The sequence below is a fragment of the Theropithecus gelada genome, chromosome 14 (assembly GCF_003255815.1).
Source record: "Theropithecus gelada isolate Dixy chromosome 14, Tgel_1.0, whole genome shotgun sequence".
NCBI classification, from domain to species: domain Eukaryota; kingdom Metazoa; phylum Chordata; class Mammalia; order Primates; family Cercopithecidae; genus Theropithecus; species Theropithecus gelada.
Window position 1 is genome coordinate 58,528,332 of NC_037682.1, and position 26,811 is coordinate 58,555,142.

General features: G+C 37.9%; 1 protein-coding gene across 1 annotated transcript in view; it reads right to left on the reverse strand.

Annotated features, from left to right (window-relative positions):
- The window catches only part of NLRP14 (NLR family pyrin domain containing 14), a 53,430-nt gene that overhangs the window by 6,095 nt on the left and 20,524 nt on the right, over positions 1–26,811 (reverse strand). The window contains exons 4-10 of the mRNA XM_025357929.1: positions 25,016–26,612; positions 22,162–22,326; positions 19,198–19,365; positions 7,485–7,655; positions 6,890–7,060; positions 5,257–5,427; positions 2,795–2,965 (exon numbers count right to left, since the gene is read on the reverse strand). Coding sequence (XP_025213714.1) covers positions 2,795–2,965; positions 5,257–5,427; positions 6,890–7,060; positions 7,485–7,655; positions 19,198–19,365; positions 22,162–22,326; positions 25,016–26,612 — 2,614 coding nt within the window. The remainder of the gene's footprint in view (positions 1–2,794; positions 2,966–5,256; positions 5,428–6,889; positions 7,061–7,484; positions 7,656–19,197; positions 19,366–22,161; positions 22,327–25,015; positions 26,613–26,811) is intronic.

Below are 26,811 nucleotides of genomic sequence, written 5' to 3' on the forward strand. Positions count from 1 at the left end.
AAGCACTTTGGAATAAAGTTAACCAGCAACAAAATACAAGACCACTCAAGAAAAAATTACTAAGCTTTATTGACAGACCTAAATAAATGAGATATGTCTTTTTGGTGTATCAGGAGACTCACTGATAGAATAAATGCAATTCGATTCAAGACACCAACATATAGGTAGGTTGGGGGGCAGTGCATTTGTATGTAACTTGATAAGTTGATATTTCCAATTTATTTGCCAATGTAAAGGGGAAGGAGAGCCAAAATTCTCTTTAGGAAGATGGGAATACTTGCTGTAGTAGGTACCAGGGCTTATTATAGAGCTATATTAATTAAGACAGCATTGTTAGAACTGGGAATTACAAACAGGTCAGTGGAAGAGAAAACAGAACCCAGGAACAGATCCATGCACCAATGAAAATGTGGTTTATAACAAAGATGTCCCTACCAAGCAGAGGGGAGAAAAATTTCAATACCTTTTGCTGGAAAAAAAATGAGTATATAGGAAAATTATAAAATAGAACGTTACATCTACCTATATTTTTAAAAGGTAGATTAGAGGCTCCAAAGCTTCATAATTTGCCTTTGATATTTCAGAGATAATATAGAATTAGAATATAATGTATACGATATAATGGGTTTCTGTAAATATTGTAAAGATGTTTTTCTCTCCCATTTGTATGATTCCTCCAGACCGAAGGTCTCCATGCAAGTAAAGGATAATTGGAGAATAGATGAAGTTCTAGCCACTAGGATGGGACAAACTGATTTCATCGGTGTAGGGGAAGAGCAGCAACAATATTTGGAATGGAACACCTTAGAACCTGGAGGTGTGGCGAGTGAGGAGAACAATTCATGCTCTATTTTTTCACCTAGATCCAAAACTTCAGCCTGGCAAAATAATTATGTGGTCCATGGAGTCTATGCAGCAACTGCAGCTAACAGACTGACCCACAACCTGGTTTGTTATGCCTGTCTATACACTATGAAAACAGAAAATCTAATATAGACATAGCAGGTCCTGAACTACTTTGCTGTGCCTGATGCCATCAATAGCAGCCTCCCAATATGGAGCCTTATCATATGTATACAAATACAATCACTAGCACAACCTTGTTTCAATTCGATACAAATCTGCAAGCTTCTCTTGATGCCAGAACAGCCTTGGAATATACCATGTATGAGAATGAGACAGCTACAACTACCAGTGAGACTGCTCACCTGGCTTAATCAAACTAGTGCAATGGCTAACCAAATAAAATATAACAGCAAATCCAAAATTAGAGTGACCTCTACTTTCAGTTACGTGTTTGCTTGTGGGGAAGAGCGGACTGCTAACTCTCTTTACTGGGGAGGAGGACTGCTTTTGGCCAATCTTTATTTATTTATTGCCAGTGACATCAAAGAATGGTAGGTCATTTTAGACTCCCTTGTATGAGTTCTAATGCATAAAAGACCTAGTAGTCCTTCCTGGAACTTACTCAGTTGACTGAGTCAGACCCCTGTGGGAATGTTTGAAATCAATACTACACATTGGCCTCATCCCATGCTTGGAGTTTTGTTATTAGTGGCCTTAATTAAATGGTAGATGAGATTAATTGAACAGATTTGGTCCCAATCTCTGTTAATCAGAGTGGCCAGTGGAGTAGCATATTCATGTGAAAATTCACCAGAAGCCAAGATTTTACTGTGTAGAAACAAGGGGTAGACATTTTGGGGAGATATTCTTCCATAGGTCTTTCTCTCCCCTACATGTTTGCTAACAAAAATGGAAGGCCCTGACAACTGTTTACCTCGGCCATTTTCCAGGGTTGTGTTTGTAATGAGCAACCTTGAGGGACAAAGAGCAGGCTTATTACTGCCTCCTGTAAAATCCTGGGTCTCTCAATCTCCATCTGGACCCTCTTCCATCTGGACCCTCTTCATCAGCCCTGTGAGACTTGGGAGACAAAAGGAACTGACACAAACATGCTAATACTCATGCTTTGCTCTGCTACAAGCAATAAAGTCCTTTGTCTCTGATAAGAGTCTTGTGAGTTTGGTTTTGTTTTTTGGCCAGCATCCATGAAACAGTAACAGGTGAATTTATTAGGTTGTAAGTAGGATAAAATTAAATCTCAGACCTAACAGTTACATCATCATCATTGCTATTATAAAAATATATAGTCAATGAAAACATAAAAGCTTCATTTTCTTGGAAGAGTCAGGGGAGATTTCTCTGGAAGACTGTTAAATTTCTAAAGGATGACATATGTCATTATGTCTGAGCTTCCCACACACAGAGCACAATTCTTGACCCTGAGGTCAATAATTCATGTTGTATAAGTGAAAATGTACTAGCCGGTATCAGTTCCAAATTAAACAAAAATCTAAATACAGAATTGAACATAAGAAATGTCCACAACACAGAATGTGATTTTATTAGATTACAAGCTCCTTAAGAACATAGTATTTTACAGATAGAAGATAATTAGTAAAAATCTTCAATTTAATAAAAAATTAATTCAAAGACAAGTGGACTATCTGACGAATGATAGAACATGGAAGACCCAAACCAGGTACCACTTGGGTACTAAGCATCTGTCCAAAGTACTAAAGGGGACACAAAGAAATGTGAAATATGGCTTCTATAGTAAAGAACATGCAGTACATTGATCCACTTATTTGAAATTTAGATTCTTTTTTCTGAGAGTAACTTACCTTCTAGCCCCATTTAGTTTGTATCCTCTCTCCATACACTAATTATCTTCTAGCTATACTAGCTACCAAATAGGCATCATTTTCTTAAAGGAAAACTATGAACTCACCCAAGCCTCTGAATGTTACAGTTTGGATATCTCAAAGCGTCACATAGAATTTTCACTCCATCATCCTGCAAATTGTTGTTCCCAAGGTCCAGGCTCCTCAGGTTTGGGTTGTATACAATAACAGAGGCCAGATCCAGACAACATGCATTAGTGAGAACACAGCCCATCAATCTGTAAGAATTACAATAGGAAAAGTGAATCCTTCCGTTGTGAGGCTTAATAAGTTTCCTCCTAGGAGATACGCCCAGGTATTTGAACCTCTTTTCTATCTACAATCCAGGACATACATGGGAGAGTCTAATTTATCAGTAAAAACAGATGGGATTTCTTAATGAGCAGAAGAAACCAGCAGGTAAAACTGTTGTCTTCCACAAACAGGTTGTTATCTACAGAGCTTTAAAAATCAAGGGTATAAACATTTATTTTTACCAATACTTAAAAAAAATAAATATAAGCTTTCCCAAGGAACCAATAGATCTCTGTGCTTTCAGTTTTTAATATATCTTTAAGTGAAAAAAGTTTCCTGGAATCCATCTCAAAGTATTATCTTCAAAGAAGAAAGCTACATATAAAAAGATATTTATTCCAGGTCCTTTGCGTGGTATTCAAGAGCACTCACAATCTGACCTCAAGCTTTCTCTTTCCATACTTTGTCCCCACAGTATTTTCTAACCACGCACATGAATTTTTCTCCAACTAAACCATATTTATTGTTTCTCTTCTATTCTCTCTCCTTTCCCTCTGTTTAGCATATCCCCACATAACAGAATCTTCGTCATTTTTCTAGCCTAAAGTAACTCTGTCTCCACTGAGAAGTCCCAACCTTAAGTCTCCACTGAGAAGTCCCAACCTTAATCCCTGAGACTGTTGTCATATCCTTATAACAATGTATGGAATATATTGTAATTTGCTTTATATTTATTTCCCTGTAATCAGCATTTTATGTTATTTGGGGACAAAAGCATCACCTCAGTGACTTTTAGTTTCCTTAGCATCTAGTTCATATTGGTTGAAAATATTGGTTAAGAGAATTGACATGGTCTGCATAGAGGCTTTGGAAGGTAACTAAGCAAGTACAGCTTTGTTTACAGCATTGCTAAGGAGAGAAAGTTGGCTAGCAAAGACCTTGAGTATATAGGTCACTTAGAAATTGTATCTCTGTAGTTAAATGAAGACATTGGATTTAACAACATCCATTAAGTAAATCTTTGTCTTCCAGTTGAATAATGATGAACGAAATTCCAGAGAATCAGAGAATCACAAAATAACCCATATCATCTACACTTTCCTAAAGTAAGTAAAGGTATTGATTGGACCCTATGGTGTAATTGCCTTTGTGTTTAGAGTTGTCACATTAAACTATTAAACTCATTTGGAAGTTTAGTTATCATGAGCCAGTCTGGTCAAGACAAATACTTCTTGGTCTACCAAAGAGCTTGACTTTACAGATCTGAAAAACTATGCTGGGGTTAGACCCTTAATGACTCACAAAAGTTACTGGTCACTTGGGAGGCCCTGGTAGGAAAGGGAGCTGAGATTGCTAAGTGATGCCTCTGTCTTGATTCATGCCAGCCAAAGTATTTATGCAATGAAATACAAAATACCATACAGTCATTAAAATAATCAAGAAGATAATTTGAAATAAGTATTTAAATGTATTTCTTTTTTATTCTCAGCATGCACACCTTGATAAATGTATTTCTGAAATACTGTCAAGTGAAAAGGAAACCCCAAATCATATCCATACAGCAATCAAAATTATGTATACACATGCAATTCATATGTATGTATACCTGCTCACAGACTGAGAAAACATAATATTAATGAAAATAGTTGGAGTTTAAAAATGTGTAGGACATTGTTAAAAATCCCCTTTCCATTTATTTGAAAGTTTACTTAATTATAACCTGAGTTTAAATATAAATCTAAAAGAAAAAGTAGTAGATCACAATTTCAACTTCATGGATAAAAGTAGAGGACACACAGTAGATTCACTGGGGCACAACCAAGGAAAGAATAAAATGGCTACTGTTCAGCAGTGGAATGTAGGATGTTGTAAAAATCCCCTTCCCAATTTCTTTGGAAGTTGACCTAATTATAAACCTGAGTTTAAACATAAATCTAAGAGAAAAACTAGTAGAGAACAATTTCAGCTTCTGGATTAAAAGTAAAGGACACACAGTAGATTCACTGGGGCACAACCAAGGAAAGAATAAAATGGCCACTGTTCAGCCTGATGCCTCTGGTCCTTATTACCTGAGGAAAGTTTATTAGAATTACTATGGTAATTATTTTTACAAATCTGATGAGCAGACTTCCCCAGCTTGTCTCAGGCAGAAGAGAGAGGGAAAATCAGCTGTATATTCTTTTCTCTGACAGATACTCGGTTCTCAGCCTTTCTTTCAGTATCTCCCAGACACTGTTGTTGAAACTACACAAAAGGAAAGCAACAGAAAACCTACTCCAAGTCCTGAAGATTACAGCTTGGATGCCGAAAGACATCACACAGAAGCTTCATTCCATTGTCTTGTAGCCAGTTTGATCCTAGATCCAGATGCGTCAGGCTCTTGTTGTGTAGAAGGGAAGTTGACAGATATTCACTGCTAAGTGAAGTGAAATGGCAATGCCTCAGCCTACAGGAAGGACAATGTGAAGAAAGATGGAATTACTGCAGTACTGTCCAGAGATTTGTCTCCTTGAAAAGATTTCATGATTTGATCCCTTATCTATTTGTCAACATTCCATTTCAGATGAAACACCCTCACTGTCAGCCTGTCTCACTTGGGAAACAGATTTACATCAAATTGGGCTACAAACTAGACTCATATTCTTCAGCATTTTTCTTACAATAAATCAAATGCTAATCTCATTACATTACACATATACATAGTACTCTACTGCAGAAGTATCTCCATGGACTAGAAGAACAGACAGATGGAGTAGAATAAGAGTAGTCATAATAAAGTAAGTACTCTTTGTACGTAATAGAAGTGGCATTTTCAAACAGTAAGGAAAATCCGTATTATGCCATTATTGCTTTTGTACAATAGATCTGATATGTGGGGAAAAATAAGTTTAAGCCTTATAACAAAATAAATCTGGAATAATTTAACATGTAAATGTTAAAAGTAAACCATAAAGAGTATGAGACGATATATGTGTATTTTTTTAAAAAAAAAGAAATGTACTTCCAATTACGACAAAACTTCTTGAAGTCGTGAGGCAGAATTTGACATCACAAAAATTTTTAAACTTATCTATTCTAAAAATGACCATAAAGTTAGAAATAAAGCAACATGCTAAGAAAATTGTTTGCAATATATATAAAATAATATTGTATATGTGATATTAATAACTATAATATATAACATATATAATAGAAAACATCAGGAAAAAACAGCCTATGAAGAGGAAATTCCTAAATATAAAAGATCAAAACAACTTGAAAAGATGCTCAACATTTAAATTACTTTAAAAGTTACTTTTCAACTTTTTAATTAATACAGGTCAAAAAGATTATAGATGTCCAATGAGGGTGTTAAAGTGCAGGTCCCTAGACTGCTGCCGGAAATATAAACAATCTATCTGGAAGGAAACTTAACCATATTTGATCAAATTAAAACCTTGGCTTATTAATTCAATGTTTAGAAAATTATCTAACAAAAATGAACAGAATAATCACAATGTGATTCAGACATACAACAGAGTGCTATATTTCTGTTCTGAGCTCAGATTCTAGAGTAGGATAGGTGGTAGGCTTTAGTTCTGAATTCATCATTTTCTTGTGAGATATTAAACAAGGTGTATTATCTTCCTATGGCTCACATTCCTCATCTGTAGAGGGAGGCCCCTCAAAATAGGGTGGCCAATTTGACAGCATTAGATACTATTTTGCACAATAAGCATGTTTAACACAAGATCCAGGGTAGAGTTAGGACACAATAAATGTCAATTATTAATATCATTTTCACCTTCTTCTTCATTAAGGGTAACAGGGAAAAAGCAAGGAACAGAATGTGTTCATAACATTTTACTATTTTAAACATATTTCAAAATGTACAATATATATTAAGGATAAAACTTGAAGACACTTACACAAGGCTCTGCAGAGTACACTGTGCATGTTGCAGGGCATCACTCATAAGCTTTACTCCACCATTTCCTAAGACATTGTCTGCCAAGCACAAATGTGTCAGTCTTTTATTGCTGATGAGAGCCAAAGAAAGATCCTCACAGCCAGCCTCTGTGAGACCACAGCTTTCTAAGCTGAAAAAGAAACAGAGATGAGAAGGGATCCGTCAATTCCCAAAGCTCATGCTTCTCCTCTCCTTCACAGGGAAATCAGTGGTGCTTGTAACCTCCATATCTTGACTATAAAATTAACCTCAACAAACCTATTTAAATTATGAATTCCATTGCAGCTGTTTGCAGGATATAAAACATGGAAGGGGAGAGGGGAAGCTTAGAAAAGAATGAAAGTAAAGAGCTCAATCAGAAAAAAAGATAGGTCTAAAAGTGAAGTAAAAGAGAGGGAAGTAGAATAAGAGAAGGGGATACATGTAGAGCTTATTCAGGATTGACAAATGAGTCAGTTAGTGTCAAGACCCAAGCAGTTCCCCCATCAGATCATAATTAAGCTACACAGAACCAAGCAAAATGACTCTACAGAAAACAAAACAGAAACACTCACGACAGTCTCTCTAGATAACACTTTGGATGTCTTAAGGCCTCACACAAAAGCTGTACTCCATCGTCCAACAGATTATTTGTTGACAGATTCAGAAATATCAGGCGCTGGCTTCTGATAAGAACATTAGATATACTTAGACAACAAAATACAGTTAGGTTGCAGGATTCCAACCTGGAAAACAACACAGAAAGACAAGAATGACCATTCCTTAGAGAAGTAGTACAACCAACACCCACCGAGCCCAAAGGTAGGAAGTTTCCTAATCTTTGGGATCTTGCCTGAAAATCCAACTTCTCTACACGGAAAAAAGTTGTTTAACTAAAGCATAAGGCTCTGACAGAGTTAAGGAGAGAAGGGAAAGAGATTGTTTATCACATTCCCACCCCCTTAATTCCCTATAAAAATATATTTGAGAGCATTCAAAAATATCTTTAAATGATAATAGTTTTTAGTCTGGGAGGAATTTCCTCTAACTACAACTTGGAAGATATGGCTTGAAGGATGAGTGTATTCTTCTATACTCTGACTTCTGAAACAGAACAGAAATAGATAGGAAGTTGGGAGCAAAAGCTGTGTCTCCCGTGAGCTCATTTATCCATGAGCCCATGTTTTCTGAGGAATCCAGTCCTTAAGAGTGAAAAACAATACGTAAATCATAAATAAAACAAAACTATTTCTAAAGATTAAGAGAAACAGAAAAAGCACATGTAGAGAGACTCATATTTAGAGACAACTTGTGCCTTGTACATGGTTGGGAGTAATACTAACCCATTGTAATGAGTCAGGCAGCAGCAGCAGCATTTCTAATATTTGGAATTTCTCTGGGTATTCCCTTTAATCAAGGACTTACCAACTTGAGTCACTCAAGAATTGTTTCTTTTCATCAAAATCAGGATATATAGAGGAAGGAACAGGAGAAGCTTCCTCCTAAGCCCAGAATTAGATCTTAATGGATGACCTAGAACATAGCCTAAGGCTGAAAAAGCTCAGCTTGCCCAAAAACCACAATTACTTTTGCACCAACCCATAACTAATAATCACCTTAAGTTAAAAACAGGCAATAGTACTTGGAAGTTTCTGGACATAAATGTACAGAAAGAAAAATTAAAGAAAATATATACCACTTATGAAGCAAAAATTGTACCGAAAACATTTTGAAAAGTTTCTAGACACAGAGTAAGATGGCCAAATAGGAACAGCTCCAGTCTCCAACTCCCAGCGCAAGTGACACAGAACACAGGTGATTTCTGCATTTTCAACTGAGGTACTGGGTTCATCTCACTAGGGAGTGCAGGACAGTCCATGCTGGTCAGCTGCTGCAGCCTGACCAGCGACAGCTGAAGCAGGGCGAGGCATCGCCTCACCTGGGAAGCGCAAGGGGGAAGGGAATCCCTTTTCCTAGCCAGGGGAACTAAGACACACAACACCTGGAAAATCGGGTAACTCCCACCCCAATACTGTGCTCTACCAAGCATCTTAGCAAATGGACACACCAGGAGATTATATCCCACACCTGGCCAAGAGGGTCCCACCCCCACGGAGACTCCCTCATTGCTAGCACAGCAGTCTGCCATCTAACTGCAAGGCAGCAGCGAGGCTGGGGGAGGGGCACCCGCCATTGCTGAGGCTTAAGTAGATAAAGCCACTGGGAAGCTCGAACTGGGTGGAGCTCACAGCAGCTCAAGGAGTCCTGCCTGTCTCTGTAGACTCCATCTCTGGGAACAGGGCACAGCTAAACAACAACAACAATAAAAAAAAAGCAGCTGAAACCTCTGCAGACACAAACGACTCTGTCTGACAGCTTTGAAGAGAGCAGTGGATCTCCCAACATGGAGGTTGAGATCTGAGAATGGACAGACTGCCTGCTTAAGTGAGTCCCTGACCCCTGAGTAGCCTAACTGGGAGACATCCCCCACTAGGGGCAGACCGACACCCCACACCTCACACGGTGGAGTACACCCCTGAGAGGAAACTTCCAAAGCAAGAATCAGACAGGTACGCTCGCTGTTCAGCAATATTCTATCTTCTGCAGCCTCTGATGCTGATACCCAGGCAAACAGGGTCTGGAGTGGACCTCAAGCAATCTCCAACAGACCTACAGCTGAGGGTCCTGACTGTTACAAGGAAAACTAACAAACAGGAAGGACACCCACACCAAAACCCCATCAGTACGTCACCAACATCAAAGACCAGAGGCAGATAAAACCACAAAGATGGGGAAAAAGCAGGGCAGAAAAGCTGGAAATTCAAAAAATAAGAGCGCATCTCCCCCTGCAAAGGAACGCAGCTCATCGCCAGCAATGGATCAAAGCTGGACGGAGAATGACTTTGACGAGATGAGAGAAGAAGCCTCCAGTCCATCAAACTTCTCAGAGCTAAAGGAGGAATTATGTACCCAGCGCAAAGAAACTAAAAATCTTGAAAAAAGAGTGGAAGAATTGATAACTAGAATAATTAATGCAGAGAAGGCCATAAACGAACTGACAGAGATGAAAACCATGACACGAGAAATATGTGACAAATGCACAAGCTTCAGTAACCGACTCGATCAACTGGAAGAAAGAGGATCGGTGATTGAATATCATTCTTATACACCAGTAACAGACAAACAGAGAGCCAAATCATGAATGAACTTCCATTCACAATTGCTTCAAAGAGAATAAAATACGTAGGAATCCAACTTACAAGGGATGTAAAGGACCTCTTCAAGGAGAACTACAAACCACTGCTCAGTGAAATCAAAGAGGACACAAACAAATGGAAGAACATACCATGCTCATGGATAGGAAGAATCAATATCGTGAAAATGGCCATACCGCCCAAGGTAATTTATAGATTCAGTGCCATCCCCATCAAGCTACCAATGAGGTTCTTCACAGAATTGGAAAAAACTGCTTTAAAGTTCATATGGAACCAAAAAAGAGCCTGCATTGCCAAGACAATCCTAAGTCAAAAGAACAAAGCTGGAGGCATCATGCTGCCTGACTTCAAACTATACAAGGCTACAGTAACCAAAACAGCATGGTACTGGTACCAAAACAGAGATATAGACCAATGGAACAGAACAGAGTCCTCAGAAATAATACCACACATCTACAGCCATCTGATCTTTGACAAACCTGAGAAAAACAAGAAATGGGGAAAGGATTCCCTATTTAATAAATGGTGCTGGGAAAATTGGCTAGCCATAAGTAGAAAGCTGAAACTGGATCCTTTCCTTATTCCTTATACGAAAATTAATTCAAGATGGATTAGAGACTTAAATGTTAGACCTAATACCATATAAACCCTAGAAGAAAACCTAGGTAATACCATTCAGGACATAGGCATGGGCAAGGACTTCATGTCTAAAACACCAAAAGCAACGGCAACAAAAGCCAAAATTGACAAATGGGATCTAATTAAACTAAAGAGCTTCTGCACAGCAAAAGAAACTACCATCAGAGTGAACAGGCAACCTACAGAATGGGAGAAAATTTTTGCAATCTACTCATCTGACAAAGGGCTAATATCCAGAACCTACAAAGAACTCAAATTTACAAGAAAAAAACAAACAACCCCATCAAAAAGTAGGCAAAGGATATGAACAGACACTTCTCAAAAGAAGACATTCATACATCCAACAGACACATGAAAAAATGCTCATCATCACTTGCCATCAGAGAAATGCAAATCAAAACCACAATGAGATACCATCTCACACCAGTTAGAATGGCAATCATTGAAAAGTCAGGAAACAACAGGTACTGGAGAGGATGTGGAGAAATAGGAACACTTTTACACTGTTGGTGGGATTGTAAACTAGTTCAACCATTATGGAAAACAGTATGGTGATTCCTCAAGGATCTAGAACTAGAAGTACCATATGACCCAGCCATCCCATTATATACCCAAAGGATTATAAATCATGCTGCTATAAAGACACATGCACACGTATGTTTATTGCGGCACTATTCACAATAGCAAAGACTTGGAATCAACCCAAATGTCCATCAGTGACAGACTGGATGAAGAAAATGTGGCACATATACACCATGGAATACTATGCAGCCATAAAAAAGGATGAGTTTGTGTCCTTTGTAGGGACATGGATGCAGCTGGAAACCATCATTCTCAGCAAACTATCGCAAGAACAGAAAACCAAACACCGCATGTTCTCACTCATAGGTGGGAACTGAACAATGAGATCACTTGGACTCGGGAAGGGGAATATCATACACCGGGGCCTATCATGGGGAGGGGGGAGGGGGGAGGGATTGCATTGGGAGTTACACCTGATGTAAATGATGAGTTGATGGGTGCTGATGAGTTGATGGGTGCAGCACGCCTACATGGCACAAGTATACATATGTAACAAACCTGCACGTTATGCACATGTACCCTAGAACTTAAAGTATAATAATAAAAAACAAAACAAAACAAAACAAAAAGTTTCTGACTGTAGATACAATTATTAAATAGTTGGTAGTTCATTTTCTGTTATCCTTCCCATGTTATGAGTTTCTTGAGATTTTTTTTTTTTGTATTAGTGGTAATAGAATTTCAGCTATGGGACTGCCTAACTCTTTATGTATGAAATATTAGCCTCATTAAAACAAAATGTTCCCTCTTTCCCCTGCAGCTGCAAAGAAAAGCAGAGAGTATTATAAATCAGAAAAGCTTTTATAAGGATAATTCTGTTTTATTGTAATAATGAAATCTTATAAGAGACCTGGACTTTAGAAATTATTGCTATGCCTTGTGAAAACAACCCTTACCTACTATTAAGTCTGTACTTTTTATCAGTTGTCTTACTTTGTGTCACTGGTGTAATATTCACATTGATATTTCTGAATTCCTAAATTTTACAAATATTGAAAAGATTTTTTCAAATCAGAAAAAAATCATTAACACTCTCCTCTCACATATATAAAGTAATAAAAAATATAACCCTTTCCTAATTTTCTAGAGTTTGGAGGTTTTTTTCTCACCTGTATTAATATGTAACATCAATCACCAGTGATTCAATCAAAAGGGAAGCCAAAAGCTGAGGATTATGGCTACAAACTGACCCCTAAATATAAGCCAGCAAAATGGGAGACAAATTAGCTTATCACTTATATTTAGGTCCTTCTTAGGAGCCTGTACAACTTCCTCTTAATAGTGCTACCAAAATGACACCCTTGGCTAAAAATTTCCAAAGCCCAAAGCTCCTTAAAAGTAAGCAAGTTATGAATGTTTTTGTTGTCCTTATTGCTTGCTGTCTGTAGCACTGACCGGCTGTTATTGGGTATAGGTCCGTAAGATGGTACGGATGCTGTCGACTTAGAGAACCCATGTTCCATCTACCTGGAATATGCTCTTGGTTTGAGAGTTGGCCAGGGTAGGATTTTAAATGATGCAAGACACTGGAGCTTTCTTTATGAGTTGAGCCCTGTTGGAGTAAGTTCTCCTGTCCTGCTAGCAAACAAGAATCAGAAAACTGCCATTACCTGAAAAAGGGGCCATTCCTCAGTAAAGAGGAACTGCTACTCCTGAAGATGAACTCCCAGGAACTCAGAGAAGCCATGTAAATGTATTTTTCCCTTCTGAAAATGTTTGCTGTGTAATTTCCAGGTTGCTCAAGAACTTCATAATTTATTTTTGTTTTTTGAGTATGAGATTATTTTTCTGATATGTATTAGAAATTAAGAGATAACAGGAGAGTTGTTGCTGAAGCTATATGGTTTCAGGACCTGTTTGTTTCTAAGGATCAATATAAATGTACTGCAGGTGACAAAGGAATGATATTTCCAAGAGAAGGACCATTTCCACTAACAGGATAGGCTTCATGGGCCTATTCTAAATCAAGGTGAATCATTAGATAAACTGATTGGCTCTGTAATTTGAGATTTGATTTTACCACAATGAGAAATAAAAATACAACATGCAGAGATAAACCTACACATCTACAGTAGAGTCGTTTTTGACAAAGGTGCCAAGAACATACATGGCAGAAAGGACAGTCTTTTTAGTAAATGGTGCTGGGAAAACTGGATATTCATATGTAAAAGAAGGACACTAGACTTCTATCTATCAACATATACAAAAATTAAACCAAAATAGATTAAAGACTTCAATCTAAGACTTCAAACTATTTAACTATTAAAATAAAACATAGGGGAAATGCTCCAGGACATTGGATTGGTCAATGATTTCTTGAGTAATACCCCACAAGCATAGGCAACCAAAGCAAAAATGGACAAATGGGATAATATCAGGTTAAAAAGCTTCTGCACAGCAAAAGAAACAACCAACAAAGTGAACAGACAACCCAAAAAATGGAAGAAAATATGTGCAAACTACCCATTTGACAAAGGGTTAATAACGAGAATATATTATACAAGGAGCTCAAACAACACTACAGGAAAAAAGTCTAATTATCCAATTAAAAATGCGCAAAAGATCTGAATCGACATTTCTCAAAAGAAGACATACAAATGGCATATGCGAAGGTGCTCACCATCATTAATCATCAGAGAAATGTAAATCAAAACTACAACAAGAAATTACTTCACTCCAGTAAAAATGACCTATCCAAAAGTCAGTCAATAACAAATACTGGTGAGGTTGTGGAGAAAAGGGAACCCTCTTACACTGTTAGTAGCAGTGCAAATTGACACAGCTATTAAGGAGAACAATTTGGAGGTTCCTCAAAAAATAAAAATAAAAACAAAACTAGAGCTACCGTATGATCCAACAATTCCACTGTGGAGTATATACCCAAAAGAAAGAAAATCAGTGTATTGAAGAGATATCTGCACTCCCACGTTTACTGCAGCACTATTCACAATAGCCAAGATTTGGAAGCAACCTAAATGTCCATCAAAAGGTGAATGGATAAAGAAAATGTGGTACATATACACAATGGAGTACTATTCAGCCATAAAAAAGAATGAGATACTGTCATTTGCAACAACATGGATAGAACTGAAGATCATTATATTAAGCAAAATAAGCCAGGCACAGAAAGACAAACTTTCCATGTTCTTGTGGGAGTGAAAAATGAAAATAATTGAACTCATGGAGACAGAGAGTAGAATGGTGGTTATTAGAGGCTAGGAAGGGTAGTGGGGGAAAGAGGGGAAGAGAGGATGGTTAATGGGTACAAAAAATAGTTAGAAATAATGAATAAGACTGAGTATTTGCTAGGACAACAGGGTGACTATAGTAAAAAAATAATTGTACATTTTAAAATAACTAAAAGAGTATACTTGGATTATTTAATACAAAGGATAAATGCTTGAGGTGATAGATACCCCATTTACCTTTATGTGATTATTATGCATTGCATGCTTGTATCAAAATATTGCATGTGACCCATAAGTATACACACCTACTATGTATCTACAAAAATTGAAAATACAAAAGTGAAAGTAAAAAAATGCAAAATCCTCTCAGAAAAAAATACAAATGATAGCTTTTGAGATCACAAAATGTTCTACATTTCTTTAATGAGAAATCTAAATTAAAGCATTTCCTAAGTATCCTACAATTCTCCTGTAGACATATTACTTACACTTATATTTTAAAGTGTATATATATATAGCTCTCTCTATATAACTATAACTCTAGATATAGATATAGATATGAGTTAAATGAGTTAAATAAATGACCAGCATCTTTATAAACCAGAAGCTTATAAATCTGGGAATCAGCCAAGATTATAAATATTTTATACTATCTGGGTCAAGTGGTCAAGTTTTGAGGTATCGCATTGTTTGGCTATATTGTTAGTTATCAACAGTGGTTATATTATTCCTAATATTAACTTAAATACAGTTTCCAAACTTACTGATTTTGAAATGTTGAAGTAATATAGTATTTTAAAGATTAGTTCACAGTTTATCTAAATGTTTCTAGAGAGGTTTAATTTCAAAGTGGGAAAATAAATTACTGTCTTACCACACAATTTGTTCTTCATATTAAAATAAAGACAGCAAAAATCAATATATTGCCTTATAATCCATATTATTTCTGTTCAAAAAGTTATGATCTCAACCTTTAAAGGATATTTCACTTAAACTTTATTTGGTATGATTATGAAGCTGTGTATACTATATATATCATGGTTTATTAATGAATAAAAGAAACATTTTGAATGGAGAAGAAGACTGGTAGTTTAATCTCTGCTTGCTGTGTAGTCTGCCCAGGTGGCAGAACCTCGGTTTTAAAGTGTGTATTCTCATTTCTCCAAATTCTGTTTACATTTATGATGACTCATTAGACACTTCATGATTATAAACAACTGTAATGAGTCACAGAGGTTCCTCACTCCCGAAAAAAGCAAAAATTTCTATTGGTCCATATGCTATCTACCTGTTAAGTAATATTTCACGCTAGTTGATAATGAGACACAGCTGTGGATATTTGCCATTCTCAGGCAAGTTCCTCTTAGCCAGCTTATTTTTTTTTCTTTCTTCCTTCTTTTTGACATTTTTTAACACAGAGTCTTGCTCTGTTGCCCAGACTGGAGTGCGGTGGTGCCATCTTGGCTCACTACAACTTCCACCTCCCAGGTTTCAAGCAATTCTCCTGTCTCAGCCTCCTGAGTAGCTGGGATTACAGGTGTGCATCATCATGACCGGCTAGTTTTTATATTTTTAGTAGAGATGGGGTTTTGCCATGTTGGCCAGGCTGGTCTTGAACTCCTAGCCTCAAGTGATCCAGAGTGGCCAGCCTCCCAAAATGCTGGGATTACAGGCGTGAGACACCACACCTGGCCTTATCTAACTCTTCTAGATGCCCCCTTTCTGAAATATTAGTCTTCTAATTCAAAGTCTATGAAGATATAGAGAGTGCTCTGCATTTATATGCCATTTTGGTACCCTTCAGGTGGCTGTGCTGTGGAAGCAACAATCATTCCCTTACCTTGCTTACGAAGTCCCAGTGGCAGAGCATATGCAAACTAAGAAGAGATTCTGGTCACAATTAGAAATTATTGGACTAGGCCGGGCGCGGTGGCTCACGCCTGTAATCCCACCACTTTGGGAGGCCGAGGCGGGCGGATCACAAGGTCAGGAGATCGAGACCATGGTGAAACCCCGTCTCTACTAAAAATACAAAAAATGAGCCGGGCGCGGTGGCGGGCGCCTGTAGTTCCAGCTACTCGGGAGGCTGAGGCAGGAGAATGGCGTGAACCCAGGAGGCAGAGCTTGCAGTGAGCCAGGATCGCGCCACTGCACTCCAGCTTGGGCGACAGAGCGAGACTCCGTCTCAAAAAAAAAAAAAAAAAAAAAAAAGAATCATGTAACTCTATGAGATAAATTCACGCATCACAATGAAGTTTCTCAGAAAGCTTCTTTGTGGTTTTTCTCTGAGGATATTTCCTTTGTTACCNAAAAAAAAAAAAAAAAAAAAAAAAAAAAAAAAAAAAGAAATTATTGGACTATGCCAAGGTTTCTGTTTTTGTTTTTGGCCTCTCCTTGCTCAGCAAATTTTAAGAACTCACCTTAAAGCATATTTTAAGACCCATTATAAGGCCTATACTGTGGAAAAATCTATCAAGACAAAGAGAATAGATCTTTCTCCTTTTCTTGAGGGAAGCCTTTGGTAAATATTATAGTAAGGTATTCTCATGAAAATTAGTGATTATGGGTCAGGTGCGGTGGCTCACACCTGTAATCCCAACACTTCCGGAGGCCAAGGCAGGCAGATCACAAGTTCAGGAGATTGAGACCATCCTGGCCAACATGATGAAACCCCATCTCTACTAAAAATACAAAAATTAGCTGGGCGTGGTGGCGTGGGCCTGTAGTCCCAGCTACTCAGGAAGCTGAGGCAGGAGAATCGCTTGAACTCAGGAGGCAGAGGTGGAGGCTGCAGTGAGCAGAGATCACACTACTGCACTCCAGCCTGGGTGACAGAGCGAGACTCTGTCTCAAAAAAAGAAAGAAGAAAATTAGCGATTATGTATCCTTTTGGTATGTTCATGTACAGAGGCTCATGTGAGCAATTTAAAGTTTTAAAAGATATTTTATTTATAAATTAGCCAAGTTCTAATAATAACTTGGGATCATATGTTGCAAGACAGGCTGGCAAAGTCCTACTGATGTATCAACACTACTGATGTATCAACACTGCTTACATCATCTAGAAACAGAGCGAGTATAACACCAAAATGCAATTCTAGAAACTTGTGCATGGTCTATACACAAACCAAACTAATGAGGACATTCATACTACCTGTGACTCTTATAACATGAGATACGAAGCAAACAGAAAACTGGACCTTCTCCCACAGGAAATGTTAGTAAGGCCACTGATTACTCCTCAGTGGTCACCCACACTGGGGGAACATGCAGTCCCACATAATGGAGTATTAGATTATTACAAAGCTCTGATGACTTTTGCCAAAGCATTGTATTCACTGTTGCAAGGAGCCCTACTAGTTGACTCAGAAAGATGGTTTTCTATTTGAAACCCTGGCAACTTGGTCTGTATCAAGGCTTACCAGCAGACAACATTACTCAAACCTCAAATGGAAGGGACCTTATCAAGTCCCACTGGTCTGTCAAGCGCCAAGCTTTTTTTGTCTTGGATCCACAGCTCCCACTGTAAGAAAACATCTTTCCTCTTTTCCTCAATTTAACAGCTTTTTGCTACTAATACATTTTATTTTTAGACATAAGAATCAGTGACATACTTCTCACCTGAGTTTCAGACCAGAGATGTAGATTACAGAAAATTCCTCATAATATCTTAAAACTACTTAGTAGGTAAAACCTTTACTCTGACCTGTCTTGCTAACAACTGAACTCAACCTATGTTTGAGAATTATCCAACAACTTTCCAGATATGCTGTAAGTGAATTCCATCTTACAAAAACTGATAAGAGTTTTAAAAATGTCAAAGAAAGTCTTATTCCAGACTTCACTTACTTTTCCTACACCTGGATTGTAATTAGCTTCCTACAAATACAGATCTACTTTGGCCCTTCATGCATCAAGCTTCAGTCTTGGCCACCTTGAACTGAGTCCAGGGCTTATAAAAACTTCTAATGTAAAACTTACTGTAACTATTTGTTTTGTCTGGTTTTGTCAGAAACCTATTTCATTGCCTTTCATTGGAAAATAAAATCTTTCTTAGAACCTGTCACACAATGTGGAGAATAGTATGATTGCTAATCCTCTCGCTTTCATCAGCCAAAGAAGAGTCACCACTAAGATCAATAGTGTGTGGTAGCCAGCAAGCACCTCGAAAGAGGACCATTTCCACGCTGTTCTTTCTCAGCCTTCTGGGCTAGTCACTGAGTTGCAGTTCTAAATTGAGGGGGAGTCACCATCAAAAATCAAATAAAAGTGAGTCTGTCCCAGCACTGCCCCCAGTTACTTAAAGAACATCCCCCAGTGTGTTATTTTCTATGAGAGTTCAAAGATACAACAAATCTATTCCAGCACTTAAATATTAGAGGTGTTAAATGTTTATAAATTCTGAATCTGCTCTTATTCCCTCCACCAGCAGATTTAGGAGACACAGAGAACCACACAATGAGAAATCTTCCTGGGGAGATAGGAGGAGTGAAAGTCCTACCAGAACGAAATCAGCTTGATTCTACTGATGCTTGCTACCCCATATCATGAAAGTAGATTTAAGCCAGTCTTATGAATAGCAAATCCAGGCTGTAAGAGTCTACTTGGATAGACAAAAACCTCAATTATAAAAACAAAACAAGAGAAAACAACTCAAAGCTTACCTGAGAGTCTGTAGTTTACACTCTGGGTGTTTCAAGGCTTCACATAATGACTTTACTCCATTATCCCCTATATCACTCCCTTTTAGGTCAAGATGCATCAGATTCTGGTTATGAATCAAAGAAGTAGAGATATCCTGACAACCATCAGGGAAAGTGATACATTTCAACCTTCAGAAGAAAAACATGCAGGAGGTATTACAAAATCATTTCTCTCCTTGGTTACAGGATCTCTTTCTTTTCAATCTAATTCTTGGATATTACATGAATATTCTTTTATCTTATTTTCATCTAAAACAATTGGGTTATAACTTCAATTTCTATTTATGTCCTGATAATTGACACTCCCAAGTTTTTTTTACCTTAAGGCAAAAGAAGGTGATAACATCATGAAAAGCAGAAGAGGAGCCTCTTAAACTTGTAATCCCAGGAATGACTATCAAAAATTATCAGGGCCATTCCAAGTACTAAAATAACATTAATTCACAATAGCCAAATCTTTAAATAATCCAAGGTTAATTCACAATTAGCATCAACTGTTTGATGTGCAGTAATAACAAAACACTGTTGCAAAACATACTATGTCATCTTGGGGACTTTGCTAGTTGTAGGAGGCAGGTGTACAGAGGCAGCCCAAGCAAAATAATGAAGTTAAATCTGCCAATTTTTGTCCTACTTTCTACCTGCTAACTCAGTCAATGTCAGATATTTCTGATGCTTCTATAGTGTCTCTGCTAGTCCCCAATGCCCTTCTGTTCACTGTCCAAAACCTTGCTTTGTAACACCACCTTTCCTCCCTTCTGCCCACCACCCACCCTCACTCCCCTTACCCCAGGCAAGTACACACAGGAAAATAAAGATTTTACCCATTTACAGCACTAACCATCCTCATCTAGTAAAAGTGCCTAAGGCACTCAGTAAATATAAATGGCACCATCTCACTTATTAGGGAAAAGAGACCACAGTAAGACCACATTAAGGTGGCAGACAGAGAACAGTCATCATGGCATCCTCCCACTGATGCAACCCTCCCATTCTAAGAAAGGAAGTCAATTAACCCAGAAGGGATTGGCTATGGTGAAGATCTGAATTAATGACATCCTGTGAAGGGACAATATGGGGTAAATGTTTAGGGATGAGTGGAAAGGACTTCCAGGAACCCCTTAATCATAACATACATCTAGTTGCCTTACTACATCTATATGGAAGACCAGACCTACTCTAGATGCTTGAAATCCAAGGTCAGAACTCACTGAAAACACTGAGATTGGGAGGAAAATATTTGATGAGAAGCCTGTCCCCACCCTCCGCCCAAAATAACATCTATTTTTAGTACTAATGGAAACAAAGATCTATCATTTGTTCAGCATTCAGTTCATACCAAACGACAAATGTACCTTGCACACATTTACAGACACAAAATACAGAGGAGATTAGGATCAGTTTCAGCTCCTAGTGGAGTCCTTACAGAAAAGGGTAAGAGATATGTGAACATTCAACGTTTTAAAGTGATTGAGTATCTAGAATCAAATTAAGATAAAATTTTAAAAAGACTGACAGCAGCAAATGTTGGCAAAGATTACCCTTATTCTTAATAGGTTAAAAACTGGAAACTGCCAGGGGTCTTTTAACAAGAGAATGAATAAACAAATTATAGTATTGTTATACAATGGAATACTAATCAGCAGTAAAAAAGAAACTACTGAAAGTTGCAACAACATGGATAAATTTTAGAAGATGTTTTGTTGAGCACAAGAAGATGGATACAGCCAGGTGTGGTGACTCATGCCTGTAATCCCAGCATTTTAGGAGGCCAAGGTGGGCAGATCACTTGAGGTCAGAAGTTCGAGACCAGCTTGGCCAAGATGGTGAAACCCCGTCTCTACTAAAAATACAAAAATTAGCCAGGTGTGGTGGCACGTGCCTGTAGTCCCACCTGCTCAGGAGGCTGAGGCAGGAGAATGGCTTGAACCTGGGAGGCGGAGGTTGCAGTGAGCCAAGATTGCACCACTATACTCCAGCCTGGCAACAGAGCAAGACTGTCACAAAAAAAAAAAGAGAAAAGAAAAAGAAAGAAGATGAATTTTAAAAAAAAATACATGCTGTGGAATCAATCAAAATGATTCCAAAAAGACACAAATTATTGTCTCTGGGACTGGATGGGGTGAGAAAATTGAACAGAAAGGGATAGGCTGGGCATTGCGGCTCATGCCTGTAATCCCAGCACTTTAGGAGGCTGAGGCAGGAGGATCTCCTCAGCCCAGAAGTTTCAGACCAGCCTGGGCAACACAGTGAGATCCTAGCTCTATGAAATAAAATTTAAAAAAAAATCGCCTGGCATGGTGGTACATGCCTGTAATCCCAGTTACTTGGGAGGCTGAGGTGGCAGGATTGCTTGAGCCCAGGAGTTCCAACTGCAATGGCATTGTTGCATTCCAGTCTGGGCAACAGAGTAAGATCCTGTCTCAAGAAAAAAAAAAAGAAAAGGGGTATAAGGGAACTTTCTGAGATAAATGAAAATATTTTCTATCGTTTTGGATGTGTTGATTACAAAGATGTTTACATTTGTCAAAACTCAACAAACTGAACATTATTTGTGCACTTTATTAAACGCAAATTTTTCCTCAACAGAAAAAATTTAAGAAGATAGTAAGTTCCAGAACATGTCCTTGAAAGTGCATTGGTGACCTGCCTAGAATGTTTTAGCTCTGTGCTCTTCACTTAGAAAGTTCCTAATCAAGCCTGAAAAACCCATGTAAACAGCTCCTATGCCCTGTGGAATCACTCTGAGAACAAGTTAGTAATGATCTCATGTCCCCAGAGGATTCTGTTGTTCCTGTTTGAGTATTTTACACAGTGGCTTGTAAGTATTTGCTAGCATTGGCTTCCCCTAACGAGTATGAGTGGAACGTGGAACACAGAAAGAAATTAGAATTACTCCATTAAATTTTCTCATACCAGACTTACAGTAGCTTTTGTAGTTTACAGTTTGGGTGCCTTAGTTCTTGATGCAGGATATTCATTGCTGATTTATCAAGGTTGCTATGGCACAGGTCCAGTTCTCTCAAATGTTCATTTGTATGAAGCACAGAACAGAGATCTTGCCACCAGTGAGTAATGTGATCACCATCCCTTTGCATAAATAATTAAAAAAAGAAAAACAATGCTGATTTTATTTCAGCCTAGGCAACTCTCAGAAGACAGTATTGGGGTAAAAGTAAGTGTATTTTGGAAAGGCAAGAGCATACAGTGCAGCTCCACCATGGGCACAGTCCATAAGGAAGTCTTCCTCTGGGCACTCCAGAGGCCTTATTTGTCCAACAGCTCTCCCACTTCCCATCCACTCCCCTCAACACACACAAAATAAAAACCAGAGAGGCTTTACTTTAGATGAAGCAACTCAGGAGGGATAAGAGAGAAGTATTCAAATACTTGAAGAGCCAATATCAAAAAGAAAAATAAAATTCGGTCACAAAGAATATGATTAGGATTAGTGGGTAGACATTAGGTGTAAAGTGGTGTAGATTAAAAACCACAGGCCTGAGACCCAGGTCTACCACTTACTAGCCATATTATTTTAAGAGAGTTGCATCAATTCTTTAAGTTACCAGTTTTCATCATCTATAAAATGGAAATGTTATCTCCTTTCACAGAGTTGTGGAAATTTAATAGTGCATTTTAAAGGGTACACAAAAGCACACTGTAAACTTTAAATACTTTATGATTTAATTAGAAATATTGTCAATAAACTCATGAACAAATAAAGGGTGATAAAACAGGGGACAACCTGGTGATTATAAGCTCAACAATGGAGCAGCTCTGAGTCCCAATTCAGCTCGGCCACTCACCAAACTGAGTTATTCTGGAAAATTTACTAACCCATGTGAGCCTCGGCTTCATCATCTTGATAAATGAAGATAACAGTATCTATTTTTTAGGATTACTGTGAAGATTCAATAAGGCAATATATAGAAAATGCTTAGCAAATGTCTCATGCTGTAAGTGTTCCTAGTAATCAGTAACTGTTACATACATATATGTGTATATATTAAGTATAATATACATTAAACTATATAAAAGTCTAGTATGTTGCCTTATATATAATAGCTACTCAATAAATATTCATTCCCATATCTTAAGTTGGAATGAATGACAATTCATAGTGATGTTCTATATCACTTGAGGTCTTAAATTTATAAAAACAAGATAATAAATTATTCATTCAAGCATTCAAGTGTTTCCTCTGTGCGAACACTAGATAAAATGGTGAACCAAACAGAGCTCCTGCTCTCATAAAGCTTATGATGTAGTTATATTATAGAATAGATTGAGGTGACCTACAGTTTTTCTTTCAAAACATTGGGTTCTCTGGCTCCTTATTTTAGCAACAATGCCAACTCTAGTACTGGATAACTCTACAACATAGGTAAGGAAAGCTAGCAGGAGAACTAGGAATCTAGTGGCCAGAATACTGTTCTAACATTTACTATTAGGCATAAAAGACGTTTTAATGCTCCGTTAAATCACATATTCTTTAAACAGAACTCTGAAGTCAGAATTAAGAAAATTGACTGAAGATTACTCACAATTTTCCAAGGTAGGTAAAGATCATAGCATCAGGGCCCACAATTTCTACTCCCACAGTTTGCAAATAAATGAAATGTATGCTCTTATAAGGAGTGCTTCTGAATTGTATATAATGGTACTGAAACAGCTTGGATAAAGTTAGCAAACCAAGAAATTACAATCAGATGTGTGAACTCAGTCAAGTTATATGCCTTCTTGGTACCACAATTTTGTGTGTCCTAAGTAAAATGGAAATAGCACCTACCTAATAGGACTATCAGAAGACTAAACAAGATCAAGGACTTAGAAGACTGTCAGGTTATGTGACAAGCACTCAGCAACTTAATTATTATTTGATGTGTGTTTGAATCAAGAAATTTTCTAGGTATATGTCTCTGAGTTTCGTAATCTTAAAAATACATAGAGATGGTTGCCAACAACATTAAATTGGATATTATATTAAATATCCAATTCACTATACAACTATATAGCACATGGAAAGTCCTCAATTAATTTTATATACATCTGGGAATGAATTCCATAGTTCAATTCTTTCCTCAGATTTAGACAGGTAGTCAGAAAAGGCAACTTGAGAAAGGAGGTAAAGTAGAATATACATAAAATACTTAAGGTTCTTTTTTTTTTCAAAAATGTTTATTTAGCACCTACTCTTTCTTACTAACCTCCAATGTCTTCAGATAGGCATTAAAGGGCTGAGACCTTTCACAAACTACAAAACAAAGGCCAAAATCATTGTCTGGGCAATGGGGAAAGTAAGCTAGGTCAGTAGAGTGCAGAGGAATGTAATACAGAGAAATAACCTGTGTTTACCAGGTTCAGAAGGAAATTTCTGGTCCCTTATTATTCTGGATGACATTATCTTTATAAATTAAACATACTTATTATCATGGATGCAAGTTTGTGCCGTGCCACATTCCTCCCTTGAAGACTGAAGTGCTCATTCCCTCTGAGTTGTTGGGATTGTCAACAATTGAGAGTCCTCAGCCCAGTCCCTCTCCTGGTATTGCCTTCAGGCCAAAAAAGCCATCTCAGGAAAGTTTTTGCCCACTCCTCACCAGTAGCCATGATTGGTCAGTAAGGGGTTTAAATGCTTAGCCTCCCTGCCTCAAGATGGGACAACTCTGAAGGATTATCTCAGCTCTGGGACCTCAGCTAAACAACTCCTCCCTCTGACAAAATCTACTTCTTCTCTGCCTTACAGGACACTTCCAGGGAATGGCCCTAATACACTTACCAAGTGTTAGTTGGGAGGCTTGTTTTCAATGTCTTCTTCTCAAATACCGTAGTTACAGACAGCCTGATGGTCCGCAAACACCGGCAGTGCTTAAGGCAGAAGGAAGATACAAGCAAATGTATTTTCTCACAAATATTAATGGCAACCTTTGAGAAATATCTCATTGCCTGGCTTATAAATGCTTTATCTTGAGTCTCATACAGATAGTGAAACAACTCCAGAAACCCCAGCTGTGATGGAGAATAGTCACTGTTTCCTAATACTTCCATACACTGAAGTAACTTTGATTTTATCTTCAGTGACATTTTACAGTTAAAAGTCCTCTCCAGTTGTTTTACTCGATCTTCATTCAAGAGGCCAAACAAAAAGCACTTCATCTGTCTCAGTTGGGGGTCTTTATAACTTGTGCTTTGAAGTAATGACTTCAAGTCTTCAAAAGGCTGGCAGGAAGGGTTCCCAGCTTCCCAATTGCCTTTCAACATATAGAACATAGCTGCAAAAAACTCCTGAACATGAAGGTGGGTGAACACATAGCAGTTTTCATACTCTGTGTCCTTTTGAATAATATTGTTGCCCAGAAAACTTGAGACATCAGATTTAGTTAACCCAAACCTTCTGAGATTTTCTCTGTAAAACACGTAAGTCATAGTCCATATTCCTTTGGCAGCAACATGGCACAGCCTTCTGAGCTGGACTTGGTTGGGTAGTCTAGGAGAGCATCCATCTACTGGTGTGAACAAGCTAGAAATATAGGAGGTAAACAGAGCCGTGGTTGTTTGGCAGGTCAATGTGACATCACCACCCTTCTCCATTTGCTGCTTCAGACAAGTACAAGTGGCCCAGCACACTAGGGGGACTTGGCACATGTTAAACAGCATCTCATTGCTTTTTAGTGAACTGAATGCTTTCATGGCCCACCTCTTATCTTCAAAAAACTGGTAAATATACTCCTCTCTTGCACCCTCAGACATTCCTAGTAGCTCTACATAACGGTGATTCTTCAACAACTGCTTTAGTCTCTTAGAAGTTGTGAGTCTTGTTGTCACCAATAAGGATGCCTCAGGGAGCATCACTTTCCTCAACAAACTACTCATGAGGAAGGACACTGGGTGTTCTTGGGTCCAGTCTTCGCACAGTGCAAATTCAGGTTCTTCAAAGGCAAAATTCAGTTCATCAAAACTGTCAATAATAAACAGGAGGCTACTTGGCTGGGATATGATCCCTTCAATGGGGCCTTCTGTGCTGGGCCAGTCCTTTGATATCAATTGAGCAAAGCTTCTCTCTTTCAGCTGGTTAATTTCTCTCCCATTGAGATAAAAGACATACATAAACCTCTGCTGGTAGAGATTGCCCTCTGCCCAATCTAACATTGCCTTTCTCACCAAGGTTGTTTTCCCAACTCCAGCAGCTCCCTGAAGCACCACGGTCTGTGGCTGTTCACCAGTTTTGACATCCACATCAAACAAGTGTTCCAACAGTTTTCTATCTTTCTCCGCAATTCCATGATGGAAATCTTCAGGCTTTCCAGCCAAAGACTTCTTGTCCCAAGTGATGCAAAATTTTTCCTTTATTCTAATTCTGTATTCTGTTCCATCACCTAAGTCAGAATGGCAAAGGTAAAAACAGAACAAAAACAAAAACAAAAAAAACACATAATCAAAACAAATGCTATGAAATGTAATGTCAAGAATACCGAACTTGCAGTTAGGAACAAGAAAGAATGTAGGCTGAAATCAGAGCTGGTTTTGATTTTTTTTTAATAATATAAATCAAATAAAAATATTCCTATAGATTTA